At 37.3% G+C, this 16,067-nt stretch overlaps 2 protein-coding genes across 2 annotated transcripts; one reads left to right on the top strand and one right to left on the bottom strand.

Annotated features, from left to right (window-relative positions):
* Positions 1 to 3,731: 3,731 nt before the first annotated feature.
* Positions 3,732 to 14,078, bottom strand: LOC143852994 (uncharacterized). The gene is made up of 6 exons (XM_077362686.1): positions 13,961 to 14,078; positions 13,776 to 13,844; positions 9,201 to 9,225; positions 4,421 to 4,498; positions 4,154 to 4,258; positions 3,732 to 4,066 (listed from the first exon to the last, which is right to left on the bottom strand). Exons 2-6 carry the CDS (start codon positions 13,778 to 13,780, stop codon positions 3,950 to 3,952), a joined length of 330 nt encoding a protein of 109 aa, XP_077218801.1. The 5' UTR covers positions 13,781 to 13,844; positions 13,961 to 14,078; the 3' UTR covers positions 3,732 to 3,949.
* Positions 14,079 to 15,587: 1,509 nt separating this feature from the next.
* Positions 15,588 to 16,067, top strand: LOC143853236 (pectinesterase inhibitor-like). Its single transcript, XM_077362971.1, has one exon. It carries the CDS (start codon positions 15,588 to 15,590, stop codon positions 16,065 to 16,067), a length of 480 nt encoding a protein of 159 aa, XP_077219086.1.

Here is a 16,067-nt window from a genome sequence, read left to right as displayed (position 1 = left end):
TTGAATTCCAACTGTTTGAATTTCGAACTCTATATGGCAATGACCTTTCATTTTTGTCTAAGTTTTCCCGTGTTTTTGTCCTAGTCAAGCCAATAATGCTCTCTTCATCATTTTTGTCTTATTTCTCTTCTACTGTTTCTGTTTGAGAGTAGTGTGTTTTTGTCCAAGAGAGAGGTGGTCAGATCTAAAGGGAAATATGAGCAATAAAAACATCTGCAGATAACATTATAAACAGAGAGTTTATAGTGGCATCCAAAGAGGCCCAAAGAATTTTAAAACTGCCTTTCAAAATTTGGACTCACCAACAAAATAGAAACTCGGTTGCCCATCACCAATGGAGATGACAGCGTCGTTAAGAGTGAAATACAGAACACTCACTTCATCATTTCCACAAAAACACACAACATGTCTGTCATTATTTGGAATCAAACCCCATTTCAAATTGTTACGGTCCTAAGTAGAAGCCTACATAGGTATGGGACTAGGTAGGACCCCGCCTGATATGGGCTAGGCTCAAAGGGCATAGCCTAAAACGTTCCCTCAACTCTGGAGTTTTTGGCATATTGGTTAGGTACCTAAAACAAATATCAATGGCAATGACTGCGTCATTAAGCATCTCAAATAAACAACCGGTCACTCTAATGCTACAAATATCGAGTTTAGGTTTGGAAAAAATTCCACAAAACATCCCAAAAGAAAAATGTAAACCAAAAGAATAGGTTTTTAAATAGAAAATTTGAATTAGAAAAGTGATAAATTAAGATGAAAAACTTAAAAATACACAAAGGGAACAAATGCAAATTCTAAAGTATTTTTACAAGAATTTTTCAAAATAAAAATGATAGAATGTATAAACAACTGAATAAAAAATAAATAACATGAAAATAAAATCCCTAGTAATTTGGGGAAAAAAAAAAGATAGAAATTTTAGAAGAATAAAAACAGTGATAAATCGACCCCCACATATCTTAAATCAACCCCCATATAGGGGAGTGCTTAGAGAGAGATAGAGAGTAGAGATATGAGGGTCGATTTAAGATATTATGGGGTCGATTTATCACTGCCCAAACAATAAACATGGAAGAAGATATGGCAAATAATTACACGTGTAAGGTATAAGTAGTAAAATAGAATTAAAGAACTAGCACTGAATAAATTTATTTGATAGGCCCTCATTTAGAGCTCATATATGAGCTAGAGCTAAAAAAAATAGGGGGGCCCACATTTTTTGGATAATCCAAGGCATTCATTTGATAGGCCCTCATATAGATAGGGCGTGCCCAAAAAATCAGGTTCATAGGATAATCCTAGCACTCCCATTTGTGTAGGTTAAAATGGATAGGTATAAACCTCCATAAATCTGCCCATTTTAAACCTCCACAAATGGAAGGGTTAGGATGATCTTATGAAGCTGATTTTTTAGGCACACCCTATCTATATGAGGGCCTATCAAATGAATGCTTTGGATCATCCAAACAATGTGGGTCCCCTATATTTGTGAGCTCTAGCTCATATAAGCTTATATGAGCTCTAGCTCACAAACACTTTTCCCATATATAAAACCCTAATGCTCTGTTTGGTTGCCGGGTTTTTTTTGTTCTTGGGAGTTATGTGGGAGAAAAAAATACCCTGAGAGATAAGGTGGGAAAAAAAAAGTCCTAGAAGTATCCTGGTAAAATAAAAATCCCATGTTTGGTTGACCGGATTATGGTGGGAAAAAAAAAACCTTTGTTTGGTTGCTTGAACTGTTGGGTAGAAAAAAAATTCTTCTCAAGCTTATTTTTGGTTCCTGAGTTTATTTTTGTTCCTGGGGTTATCTTGGGATGGGATGAAAAGGCAATCATTACAAAAGTGGGATTAAAATAAACCTAGTGCTAAAAGGCAACCAAACATGGGATGGGACCAAAATTTAACTAACTCTCCCATGTTTGGTTGACCGGATTATGGTGGGAAAACCCTTTGTTTGGTTGCTTGAACTGTTGGGTAGAAAAAAATTCTTCTCAAGCTTATTTTTGGTTCCTGAGTTTATTTTTGTTCCTGGGGTTATCTTGGGATGGGATGAAAGGCAATCATTACAAAAGTGGGATTAAAAAATTCACCCCCACAAGTAATCATTACAAGAGTGGGATTAAAATAAACCTAGTGCTAAAAGGCAACCAAACATGGGATGGGACCAAAATTTAACTAACTCTTCCACATAGTAAAATAGAATTAAAGAACTAGCACTGAATAAATTTATTTGATAGGCCCTCATTTAGAGCTCATATAACCTTATATGAGCTAGAGCTAAAAACAATAGGGGGGCCCACATTTTTTGGATAATCCAAGGCATTCATTTGATAGGCCCTGATATAGATAGGGTGTGCCCAAAAAATCAGGTTCATAGGATCATCCTAGCACTCCCATTTGTGGAGGTTAAAATGGATAGGTATAAACCTCCATAAATCTGCCCATTTTTAACCTCCACAAATGGAAGGGTTAGGATGATCCTATGAAGCTCATTTTTTAGGCACACCCTATCTATATGAGGGCCTATCAAATGAATGCTTTGGATCATCCAAACAATGTGAGTCCCCTATGTTTGTGAGCTCTAGCTCATATAAGCTTATATGAGCTCTAGCTCACAAACACTTTTCCCATATATAAAACCCTAATGCTATGTTTGGTTGTCGGGTTTTTTTTTATTCCTGAGAGTTATGTGGGAGAAAAAAATACCCTGGGAGATAGGTGGGAAAAAAAAGGTCCTTGAAGTATCCTGGTAAAATAAAAATCCCATGTTTGGTTGACCGGATTATGGTGGGAAAAAAAAAAACCTTTGTTTGGTTGCTTGAACTGTTGGGTAGAAAAAAATTCTTCTCAAGCTTATTTTTGATTTCTAAGTTTATTTTTGTTCCTGGGGTTATCTTGGGTTGGGATGGGATGAAAAGGCAATCATTACAAAACTGGGATTAAAAAATTCACCCCACAAGTAATCATTACAAGAGTGGGATTAAAATAAACCTAGTGCTAAAAGGCAACCAGACATGTGATGGGACCAAAATTTAACTAACTCTCCCACATAACTCCCAGGAACAAAAAAAACCCGGCAAAAAAAGAGTTTAAGATAATAATGTCACAATTAAAAAAATCAAATTTAAGAAAACAAAGAAACCAAAAATTATAAACTAAGAAACATAAGATTATTTGAAATTTGACAAAAAAAAAATTATAGATATTTGAATAAACATCATAAAATGAAAAAAAAAATCCAAAATTAAATGTCAAAAGAAAAAGAAAATAAAAAACAATTAAAGATAAAAAAAAAAACCCAAATCTGATACCATGTTTTGTATACCCACGAAGGAAATGTCAAAAGAAAAAAAAAAACAATTAAAGATAAAAACCAAAATAACAAGTGTATTAAGGGGAATATTGGATCCCCACTGACACCTTTAGATTGATGATATCATGATTGAAAACAAAATCTGATAAGCCATTATCAGGTGATCTAGTAGGTCCATGTCCTTTAGAAACATCTTAAAGGATGCATATTTCACCACGCTCAATCAACGGTCTAGAATCATCCGATTAGAGTGGGACCAAGGGCAAAAGACTGGATTTGTGATGGCAAACAATATCCATGAACGACAGTGCATTTCACCCATCCTGGAAACCTCAACCTCAAGGCTTGGATAAGATCCTAACCATAGAAGCAAAGAGGACTGGAACCTCTCACACCCGAATCAAAAGGATGAAGAATTCCCAATCTGCATTTTCATTTATCAACACATTTATCTATAATACCATCTGGGATATATCTAACTTTCAAAAAAAAATCTGTGAAGGAAAAAACTATTTCTGATATTGATCAGACCAGATGATTCTTAATCAGGAAGACAATTGAACACAACTCCGTGGCCGTCTTAACAGGAAATTCTCTTCAGTTGGGGAATGTCACAAAGCCCATACCTCACTTCGGATTCCTCAGAACAATGATAACAGAGTCTCCGCGAAGGAACATCTTACTTATGAATCGGTCCTTGTTAACCGGATGAGCTTTCTTCTTGCCTTTCCCCGTCTTGGGTATCTGCACAGAGTAGAATGTCACTTCAAATGAAATAGAAATAGAATGGATGGAGGAAATAGAGGTAGAGTTCTCTTTAAAGGAACAGACCTCGGTCCACATCTCCCTGACATTTTCGAGAACCATATTGCAGTGCCGATCGAAAGCTCTCACACGGCCAAGAAGCTTCTTGTTGTTCCGGCAATTGATGAGCACCTGTGAGAGCAGAAGTTAGTAAGACAGTTTTGTCTTGCTGTTCCATCTCAGTTTCTTAAGAGATAATTATATTGTTGCAAAGTTAAAATGGCCTCCACAGATCACAAAAACATAAGCAGACAAAACAGTTTAATAAATGAGAATGCAGCAAAGGCCTCTTACTTGGGTGTTATTTTTAACGCTCATCATCAAGACAGAGAGTGGGCCTGTGTTAAATTCCTCTTCTTCATTCTTGCCAACCTGTCACAAAAGAGAGGGCTTCATTTTTAAGCTATTTGAATTATAATTGCTTGAATCGAATGATGTAGAAGCTCCATCTTTAAATTAATTGAAGCAAATACAGCATTCCCACGCAGATTCATCAAGAACCACAGGAACTTAACCAATATGTTGAAACATGATCAAATATTGGAAAAGCAGATATTCAATCTTGCAGGGAGTAACTGTTGTGAGAGTTCAAGTTAATATACCATGATGAAACTAAGAAAAGCACAGCCCTGCTACAAATACTAAGATGCAAACGGTTAATTATATGTTGTAATACTCATGATGATAAATGAAGGAATTGAGTTTACACTCCACAAACCTTTTTTTTAATGAAGTATTTTATTAAGGAAAAAAAGAAGGTGAGAAGCAACGACCAAGATGGTCAATACAAACACGAGACGAGGCCTACAAATTACAAAGCATACTACACCATAGGGCAAAATTTTAAGGGGAATGAAATAAAAAATCTCCAACTCAACCCTATCCACTCCATTGCAGGCCAGCTGGTCCGCACCACTATTAGCCGATCTCCAAACGTGCTGAAAGTAGACCGGGTATCCCTCAACGAACTCTCCTTGATCATATCCATGAATCTCCACGGATGAGGGGGTCTCCCATCCATCCACCTGATGGCGTTGAGGGAATTTCCCTCCACAATCAGACTACCCAAATCTCAAGGTGGCAACTGGGCCAGGCCCGGCAGGCCCGGCACGGTCCGATTGCTACAGTGACGTGGGCCGTGCCGGGCTACGGGTTTAGGCCCACGGCACGAAGCGGCCATGCACGATAGGCGGCACGGCACGACAAAATTAGTGTAAAAGTGACTTTATGTGGCTGTTTTCCCGGCACGGCACGGCCCGTGGCCAAATCGTGCCATGCCCGTTTGCCACCTTGACCCAAATCTCTGTCTCCACTCCATAGTTTTGATACCAAGTAAGAGCAGCCTCATTGAAATCCTTAACCCCAATAGGGACAGAGACAGCCTGCTTCGTGAGACCATTCTCATCTCTAAGAACTCAACCTACACTAGCAGGTCTGGGCTTATCGATCTTGATCTATCAAAATTTAACTTTACTAAACCAGGATCTGGAGGGGTCTACCTAGGTGACAACCTCTCATCCCTTTCCTTGCTCACGCGAATCTCCTTCCAACATCACCCTAGGTCTGTAATAAACTTGAAGCAAGGCAATGACTTCACCCAATATATAGTTAGAGCCACAACCTTCATGTAGATAAAATGCAGACCTTTGGTATGGTTTTTGAAGACATGAACAGTTCTTTCCTTCCATAAGACCCAAAGAGCGGCCGGCAGCACAACGCTCCACAATACCCTCCCTTTTCTCGGCCAAGGCGCATGGGCCGGCAGTCCAATAAGTTAGCCATCCGAACAGGAAAGACCCAAGAAACTCCAAATCTGTCTAAGATGGGCTCCACAAACCTATCTAACTCTTCCCTTCTCTTCCCTTCTCTAACTCACATAAGAATCAAATTATAGCTATTTTCACATGTATCAAAGCAGTACAATCAAGATTGACAATATCCTTTCCTATCACGGTTGAGTGATCGGTCTCCTGGCACCTCGTCTTTTGTTTTTTTGTAAGAGATAATTGCATTGCAAGTATAGGATAGAAGTACAGGAACAGTAGGACGAGATGTCCTCAAGAGGAGCAAAGCTCAAACAAAATGAAACCATAAAAGCTACAAAGAATGTAACAATAGTATAATGTTGGGTATATATCACTAATGAAGAGCTCACTTCAATCTCCGCCTTGTTTTGCCAAAGTGTCCTCTTCCTCCATCTGTGTTGGAGTTGTGTTTGATAACTTTGCACAAATCAGCAATTTTTATAATAATAGATGGCAACTTCCATGGGGCCATCGATGTTCCCAACACACACGCAAAAAGCACTTTGGGATCCCTATCAAAGACCCATCTTCCCAAGACCCATCTTCCCACGACCACTCCTCAAATATTCATAGGCTAGTGAGAAGAGCTCTTGCCTCTGCCTTAGTTGAGTCCACTGTACCGCAAGGACCATAAAAGCATTTGAGCTCTTGGCACCCCATCTGAATATTCCTGGGTAGCGGATATGGGCACCACGCACCACATCACTGATGATGCAGGTAACATGTCTTCCACATTTCCCTGTTACACTTAGCATTAAAATGAGTGGCGAGTCTCTGTCCCAATCACCCATGTTGTTGTTGCCTCATTCTCTCTGTCTCTAGGTTCCTTTACTATTCCTGATATTTATGTTGCTCCTAGCATCCAAAAAATTAGTTTGTTCCCCAATTTACTTTCCAATTCAAATGGTATTTTATTTTTATACTTACATCGGTTCTTGTGAAGGATTTCAAAATGGGAAAGTTCATAGCTAGAGGATAGGTTTGTGGCAATTTTTATTTCCTGATACACATTGGATTTGCCCCCTTCATTGTCATATTTCAATAGCAGTGCCGAGGCCTTTACTACATCAGCTTCATTGAATTTGTTGTTCATATGGCGTCATCATTTTGAATATAAAAACTCTAGAGTTTTACATTTTTTAGTGTCAAAGTCCCCAAATTGATACGCGTAATAAGTCGATTGAGTCACAATGTGCCTCACTTGTCAACTTGACAAATATTGTGAGATTCATGTTAATGCATCTAATAATATAATGACCTTGTCTCCTTTTCAGATTGTGCATTCTGACATCTTGGATCCTGCACCCGTTACTTCCACATCTGGTTCCGGTTATTATGTTATTTTAGGTGCAACAAATTTAATTTCTTCATTAAAAATCAGATATTTTATTTCTTTTCGCTCCTTCTATACTATTGTAACTGCACTCTGCACATTATGGGGCACCTATATCTCCCACCTAAGATCTGATAATGGAGGGTGAATACAACACTCAGTTATTTTGACAATCTTGCCAAGGGCAGGGCATTCATCAACATTGTCACATTACCGAGGCCAGTCTTTCCATAATCTTCAACTATTGGGCTAAAAACATGTGTGAATCGAATTTTTTCATACAAATCGTGTATATCATCAACGTGCTACCTTATGTCGTGCTCAGGCATGCCTCTTCTACACAGCTTCTCTAGAGTATAGATCCTCAATATTCTCAGTTTCGCTCGTGGGGTTGCATTTGTTATGTACATGTTCAGCCTTCCCAAAACATGCATCTTTGTGAGATATAAATATGATCACAAGGCTTATGGATGCTATGATCCCTCCACACACAAGATCCTAATCTCTCGTCATGTTTCCTTGGATGACTAACATTTCTATGACCAAGTGAAGATTCGATGTGAGATTTAGGGTAAAAGTAGTCCATCTCGAGGTGCAGCATCTAGTATGCCATATACAAAGTTCACATTCTCACTTTCATCTCGTTCATTCATACGCTAAACATTATGACTATAAGAGAAAATCAGAGCATGCTTTAGCCACTAAGGTAGGTAAGACAATTGACGAGCCATTGACTTTTTCTGAGTTGTCTACTATTGACAGACGGGTAGAAGCCATCCATGACTTGAAAAAAAAAGTCCTCTATATAAGAACGCGTGTGGGGGGAAGTTGCTCGTCAACCTACAAACATAAATGTAATTTGCTGTGAATGGGTGTTCAAGGTAAAGCAAATGCCAAATAGTACAACTAACAGATACAAGGCCAAGTTGGTTGGAGAAAAAGGTAAGTTTGTCTGTAGATTTAAGAAAGGCATTTATGGATTCAAGCAGGCCCCTAGTTTGATAAGATCCACCGAGGACTTAAGAATCGGGACTGCAAAAGAGGCAAATCTGACAACTCCCTTTTTATCAAACACACTGTGATGTAGGACCGGGAAGCGAAGTAGGAGAGAGAGAGAGAGAGAGAGAGAGAGAGAGAGAGAGAGAGAGAGAGAGAGAAGACGAATAGGGGAACAAGAGAATAGAAGAAGAAATCTGGGAGAGAAGAAGAGACAAGAAACCTGTAGAGGGGTGAAGCCAATCACATGGAAATAAAAATACTAGAAACTAAATAATACGGAAATAAATCCTAATATATGCATCACACTGCAATAGGAATGGTGCTGATTTTGGTGCATGTGGAAGACAGCACATTAGTATCATCACAGGGAGTGACAATTCTGAGATAGTGTCTAAAAAACAACCTAAAAAAGACCATTAATATGAAGGTCCATCCTAGGAGAGCTTCGATATGTACTAGTTGTGGAAATAAAAAGAACTAAAGGAATAAAGTTATCAAAAAGGAAGCATAGCATTGGTCTACTTAACAAGTTTCACATGATACTAAGTTTGCATTAAACCGCATATGACATTGCTGGTGGTGGGAGCTACAAAATCAATATTAATAGAAGAAATATAGAATGACAATGATTAAAGTGCCAAATACACAGCATCAAAAGATACAAAACATTATTAAAATATCTTATCAGAATGATGTATGGACAAAGGCTTTGTTGAGTTGAGTTAAGTTGAGTTGAGAATGATGTATGGAAAGATAAAAATGTGTGGGTAAATTAATAGGGAAAGTCAAAGGTACTGTACAGTTAAGTGCCACGATATGAATAAAATCAAAATACATTATGAGAAGAATCCAATAAAACATAAGAAAAATGTAGCTGAATTAGAAGGGAGCTTCAAAAACATATCAACTTAGAAAGTTAGATGCTAAGATAACTTACATTGGCATCTTCCTCCGTAGCCCTACTGCAAAAAGAGAATAGATATTCCCATCAGTACTATTTATTATTATAACTAAATGATTTGCACAAAATTTTTAAGAGAATAAAAGCACAATTAAATCTTCATACCAAGGGTTTCATAAATTTTTCTCTTGTGGTTGAAACCTCGGGCTAATCATATTCAAATATTACTTTTAAAAATTAAGAAAAAAATCTAAATCTAGATAAGCATATAAAATGTAATCAAGTTAAAGTTTTTGGAACCCATGTTTTCTTGGGTTCATTTGGATTTGTTTTACATAAAAAGATTTCTTTTCCACCCAAATAAATTTATCATTATAAATATTTCTAAATTTAAAATTAAATTTATAATGTTCTAGTCTACCACAATAATGGCATTTAATTGGTGAAGGGGAAGGACTAGCATTACAGCCAGAAGCTTTTTCACAATGGTTTTTAGAAATCAATCGTCTTTTAAAACATTATTTTCGTCAATTAAATTATTACTTTTAGATTTTATTTCTTTGATATCTTCATTCAAAATTTTATTCTCTTGAATTATTTTATCACTCAAATCACAATTGAGAATCAATTTCTCTAGATCAATATTCAATTTTTCATTTTCTTCCGTCAAGATCTTGAGTTCTTTAATCAGTTCATTGTTTTTAGTCAGAATCAATTCATATTCCATTTTTAAAATTTTAGGGTCTTTAGCCATAATGAAGTTCTACATCACATAACATCTGAGATAAATAAATGTGAAAAAAAGAAGAAAAGAAGCAATTAAAAGAAGCCCCAGAGTTGGAAACATGAATACTCCGCACATGAAACAGTAAGGAGCACTGCTAATGCACAAGTAATAAACTTCTACATCACATAACATCCGAGATAAATAAATGTGAAAACAAAAAATGATTAAAAGAAACACCAGAGCTGAAAACATTAAAATCAGTAAACAAATTATTAAACTAATAAAAAGAATGATTAGGAAAACATGAGGTAGGGACATTCTGATGGGGACAAAACAGGTCTCAAAAGTTTAAATTGCTACATTTGAGGTACTGAGGGTTTCTTGTTCATTTCATATCTGTTGGACTAGCAGGCAATGCAAATGCGAATGAGGCAAAGGTTGCCATGCTACGTAATGAGATAAAATTCAAACTGCTCGATCAAAACTAATGCAAAATGTTGGTGGCTTAATTAGAAAATTAAGCATATATTTGGAGAAACAACAAAAGTAGTGTCCAGAGGTCATATATAATGAGCAAGAGCTCTCAATTATTCAATTCTCAAAGCATTACAATAAAATAACCAGATCTCCCTGTAAACACAACATATATACTCCCTAAACATCCGTATAGCCACTTTTAATCTTAACCCTTAATTCACATTTATATCTATATGATGCAGGATGATCGAAGGAAGGATCAGATGCAAGACGATTTATAGAAGGGGTGTTAGGAAAGAAACGGATGGGTAAAAATTAGAGTTTTGGTTCCTAAATAGGTGATTAGATTGGGGAAATATTCATATGAGCTACGATAGGTTTTGAAGGGTACAGAAGTTGTCGAAGGATGCTTGGAAAGGGTAAAAGTAGTTTTTGGACAAAACGAGAGAGGAGCGAATTATGGATGGATTTGAATGATGTTTCTAAGAGTCGGAAAAATGTTTTATGGATATTTTAGGAGTTTAGGATAGAAGATAGGTAGAAAATAATGCAAGAGAAGTTTTGGATGAGATTAATGGAGATTTGGTTTTCCTGGGAAGGTGGCTTATTGGAAAAAAAAAACAAAAAAAAAACATGAATGAGATTGATAGCAAGGTTGGAATCACACCAAACAAAACCCTAGCCATCACATCAAAGGGTTCCTAGGCATCACACCTTAGGAAAAGCAAACTTCACATCAAGGATTTGCAAGAAAGTAAAAGAACATGTTTTTTATTCATTCATCCATAGAATAACATAGAATAATAGAAAAGTGTAATGGAGCTTAGATTATATAAGAAAAAGAAGAGAACTAGAATGCTCTAAAACCCTAAAACCTTTGGACCAAAAAAATTATCCTCTAATGGCTTACAAGACATGCTTCATACTTAATATCCTATAATACGTGTGAGGTGCCTATTTAAAACACACAACTCAAAGAAGAATATTCATAAAACCAATATAGCTCACGAATAACACCCTTCAATGGTGAAGTTGTAATTAGTGCCGGAAGCCATGTAAACAATATAGCTCACTAGTAACATAGCCTTCCATGGTGAAGTTGTAATTAGTATCGAAACCATGGTTTCAAATTTCAACCTAAATATTTTGATTTCAGCTGCTACCGAAACAAAATCCATATGGATTCCGAAAAATACTAGATTTCACTTGAAATTTCTAGATTTTGTTAATGTTTCGGTCGAAATATGCAAAACATGCAAAAAAAAAATTTGAATGGTTCAGAACATGCAATCTTACAGATAAAAAAAGAAGCAAAGTTTTTGTCCAAATGTCTACATTTCGACAGAACCCATGACACACACACACACAAAAAAACTCCACACGTAGAAAAGAGAAGAACAACGAAATTAGTTTAAAATACTTCTAAAAAACAACAAAAATAAAAAGAAAACCAGTGGCAAAGAATCTTGCCAGAATTTTGGTCGTGATTTTACACTCAAATCTTTCCGTGATTTAACAAGATTTCGATCGAAACTCTGTAATGGTTCTATTTCGTTGTTACCGAAATCGAAAAAAAAAAGAAAAGACTGAAGCCTACAACTGTGAATATATACCGGCATACCGTTTAATTTTGTTAAAAATGCATCGAAATAGAAGAGAAGTGAGTGCAGTTCTTTCTGCGACGAACCCAAATCAGTTCGCAACGTGATTGATCTTCTTAGATGAATGATAAGCCTCTTGACCCACTTTGAGGAAGAGGTTAGTCCTCCTCTATGTGCAGAGACAGTTTGGGGTTTGAAATTCTTCATTGATTTAAAAAAATGCCTAATTACAAGTTGCTTATATCTAATAAAACGACGACAACCAAGACGCCCGAACTTATAAAACTCTACGACCAACTAAGATCTATAACTCCACAAATAATTATCCACAACCCCTATCATAAAGAGTCCTACATACTAACTCTAAAATCTAATAGAATATTCATGACAAGATCGTACCTTATTCACCATCTTAAGCACATAACATTCCACCCGCCTTGAAATCAACCTTGTCTTCATGGTTGGAGATTAAGCATTGGCATGTTGTTAAGGATTGCCATGAGCCTTTTTCTCTTAGAAAAGATCTTTTTCAGGATCATAATAGACACCACAATTCATATGCCCATGCAGTGATCTCAAAACCCTCTCTGAGTCCAACTTGAGCTCTTCTTGTGCAAGACTTTCCAAAATTATTCTCTCATCTCTTTTTATTTTTATTTTTCTCTCCCTCCATTTTTTCTTCTCTTCGTCTTGCAGTTAGTCACTATTTTGTATGTCGTCATAAAGAGTTGAGGTAGCTCCATTTTGAGATTGATCTCATTGTGCCATTCATCAAAGCCCCTTCGTTGTGTTGTTTTGGAATGATTGAGATATTGATGCGCGGATGGTTATCGGTGCGGATCTTCTCAATGGCGTTGACCAATTTGAGAGGACTGGCAGATTTTCTAGCAACGGCCTTGTCGGTATTGACAAAAATCATTGATGCCTTCGTTTTTCTTTTTCTTTTTTCTTTTCTTCTATTTGCTTTCTCTCTCTTCTTCTTCTCCTATTTTTGTATTTCATCTTTTCTTTTTCATTGTGCACTATGCAAGCCTTCACGACAGTGTTCTCGCCGAACACTACGCTGAGCTTCTTTCGACATGGAGGTTCTTCTAACTTTATGCCAAGTGGCAGCGCCATCTTGTTGAGCTTGGCATTCATACAAGCTAGATGCCTTCTAATCTCTCTCACAGTCTCCTAATGATCCATTGTTCCTCTGATTTGCTTCTACATGAGACTGGATCGTGATGCTTTGATACCAAATGTTATGAATTTGCAAAGTGATTGATCTTCTTAGACCCTGTTCGTTTGAGATCGTGACAACCGATTGTGACCCCCCAATCCGATTATTGGACTCAAAATCGGATTGGGGGGTTCACAATCGGTTGTCATAAGATTGGTCTCTCGACCCAGGGAAAAGTCAGTACTCCTCCTCTGTGTTCAGTGACACAGTTTTGTGATTGAAATTCTTCATTGATTACCAAAAAAAAAAAAAAAAAAAAAAACTAATTACAAGTTATTTATTTATACCAAATAAAACCACTTGGCAACCAATAATAGACCCAACCCAGTAAAACTCTAGCACCAACTAAAACCTATAACTCCACTAACACTTCTTATCCATAACTCTTATCACACACAATCGTACTAGCTCTAAAACCTAACACAATATTAATGATAAGATCCTACCTTATTCACCATCCTAGTTAAGTAACACTTACACTTGAAAAAAAAACGAAACACTTTCAATAATCCTAGGGTTTTATAAACAGACTCCTCAGATTTTCAGCAGAAAATTTTGTAGTTATGCTTCTCAAGAATACATACCTCATCTCTGACACGAAAGAAACTACAACGGAATCGAGCTGCCCGTGTTGAGCTTTTCTCCAAACAAATCTGAAGGATAGAAAAAAGGGAAAACCATGAAAAAAATAGAGAATGAATGAGAAGGGCTATTTCAAATCAAAACCAAGACCCCAAAATTGTTTTGTTATTTGAATTTTAACTCGTACCCGCCTCTCCTTGAGTACTGAAAAGAACGACTGGCGTAGGGTTTGGAACTCTCTTTCTCTCTCTGCCTCTTTGCTCGTTTTTATACTTGTTTGTCCACTTACTTAATAGGGAAAATTATATTTACACCCCCTCTAGTTTCTGACTCCACCCCTATAGTTTAAAACGTGACAAATACACCCCTGTAGTTTCAATTTGTTTAAGGTAGGCCCTCTCAATTGAAGGTTCGTCCATAGATTGAAAGATTAGGATGATCCGAGAGGAGGGGGTTAGGTAGGCCCCCTCCTCTCCGACCTTTACACCTGCCCCCTATGCAGTCATGTAAAGGTCGGCCATCATATAAAATCTCTACTTTGCTTCTTAGTATTTGTTTTGTTAGAAAATATACTTCCGGACATCATATAATTTCTCATAATCAGCCCCCCTATGCAGTTATTGATACACTGCTGCTGGGTGTCTCAAGTAATCAAAAGGGGCAGATTTATCACTTCCCATGAACAAGGAAGGATAGATAAGGGATGTGATATATTCACTTCCCATGAACGAGGAAGGAAAGATAAGGGATGTGATATATTCGCCCCCTTTTCTTCCTTGTGTCAGCTCCCTCTAGTGTATTTATACTACCTGTTCACACTGGGTAGACCAAGTAGGAAAGAGGGGTGAATATATCATTTCCCTAAAGATAAAATATTCAGAAATCATTCTAATCCAACTAAGTTACTTAATCTATCCAACTACCTAACAGACCACCACAAAATCCAACAATAAGATCTGATATATTCTAGGCCCTGTTCATTATGACACCCGATTGTGGGCCTCAAATAGATTTGACTTTTAGATGTTTAGTCTTGATACATGAAGCTAGGGTTCCACACTTCCACCAACAAAAGCCAAAAGAAATATTTCTGTACTTATTTATGTTATCTTAGATGCAGGTCTCATGGCGTTCTACATGTTCAACTGGCGTAGCCGGAAGCACGAAGAATGAAACAACCCTTGCACATAGGTGTTTACATAAAAGCACAAACTTCCTACTCTAAGAAAACTTCATCCAAGCCATTGATCTAATCTAAAGGCGACTATTAAACCCTGAACAACTGCTACACTTGCCATCTATATGCCCACCAGGAATACTCAACTGCAGGAAATAGAAATCGTGATAATTAAATCCTTGCCCTGGGAAATAGAAACACTGAGAAGATTTTGCTTCCTTCCCAAGTTATCCTTCCCATATGTTTAGGAAACCAGTGACCAAAACAGCGATGTGTTGGGCAAGTTATCCCAATTTCCAAATCGTTGTGCCATGCATGGCCATGTTATCAACCGTCTAGATTGCACATACATGTCCGATCCGGATCTCAGAATTGATCCTCACCATTGATCCCCACAGGCGTGTGCCCTTTTTTCTTGCCATATAGTATACCCATGTCTTTGGATTTTACTGGATCTCCAAAAGATTTGCATGCTATTCTGCATTATATACTAGCTTTAAATAGAAAGCACACACCCTATAAATTAGACATACATAAATATACTACACAAAGAAGAAGAAATATGGTCTCCATTATTTCCCTTCTACTTCCTCTTCTCTTTCTACTTGTCCATCCTTCTTTTGCTAGGCTTACTCTCATGGACACCTCTGCAGGGTTAGTTGACAAGATCTGCAAACAAACCCATGATCAAAATACATGTGAACTATATCTGAATGACGATCCGTTTACGAAGACTTCTGATCTGAACGACCTAGCCCATGTAGTTCTGGATGTAGCTATGAACATCACTTCGGACAGTCATGTATACATCGTAGAATTGATGAATGATACTAGTGACACTAATGACATTGTGATGAAGCAATATCTAAGCGGGTGTTTAGATGAATACACAACCTGTTTGGTTGGGATTAAGAAGGCCTTTAAGGATTTGGATTCAGGAGCCTACAAAACTCTGGGCATTGATATGGTGGCTGTGGGTCGAGAAGCCATTTCGTGTGAAGAATTGTTCAAAGGAGAGCCATACCGTGATTCCCCTTTGACGCTTAGGAATCAAGCTTTGTTTAATCTTTGTGACATCTCCAAGGCCACAGCAAATCTCCTTGGTCGGATGGGTTGA

This window comes from Tasmannia lanceolata, unplaced genomic scaffold, assembly GCF_043159265.1.
Source record: "Tasmannia lanceolata isolate RefF3 unplaced genomic scaffold, GAP_Taslan_0.1 ptg000019l, whole genome shotgun sequence".
In the NCBI taxonomy this organism is placed as follows: domain Eukaryota; kingdom Viridiplantae; phylum Streptophyta; class Magnoliopsida; order Canellales; family Winteraceae; genus Tasmannia; species Tasmannia lanceolata.
This window is presented reverse-complemented; position numbering and strand designations above follow the sequence as displayed.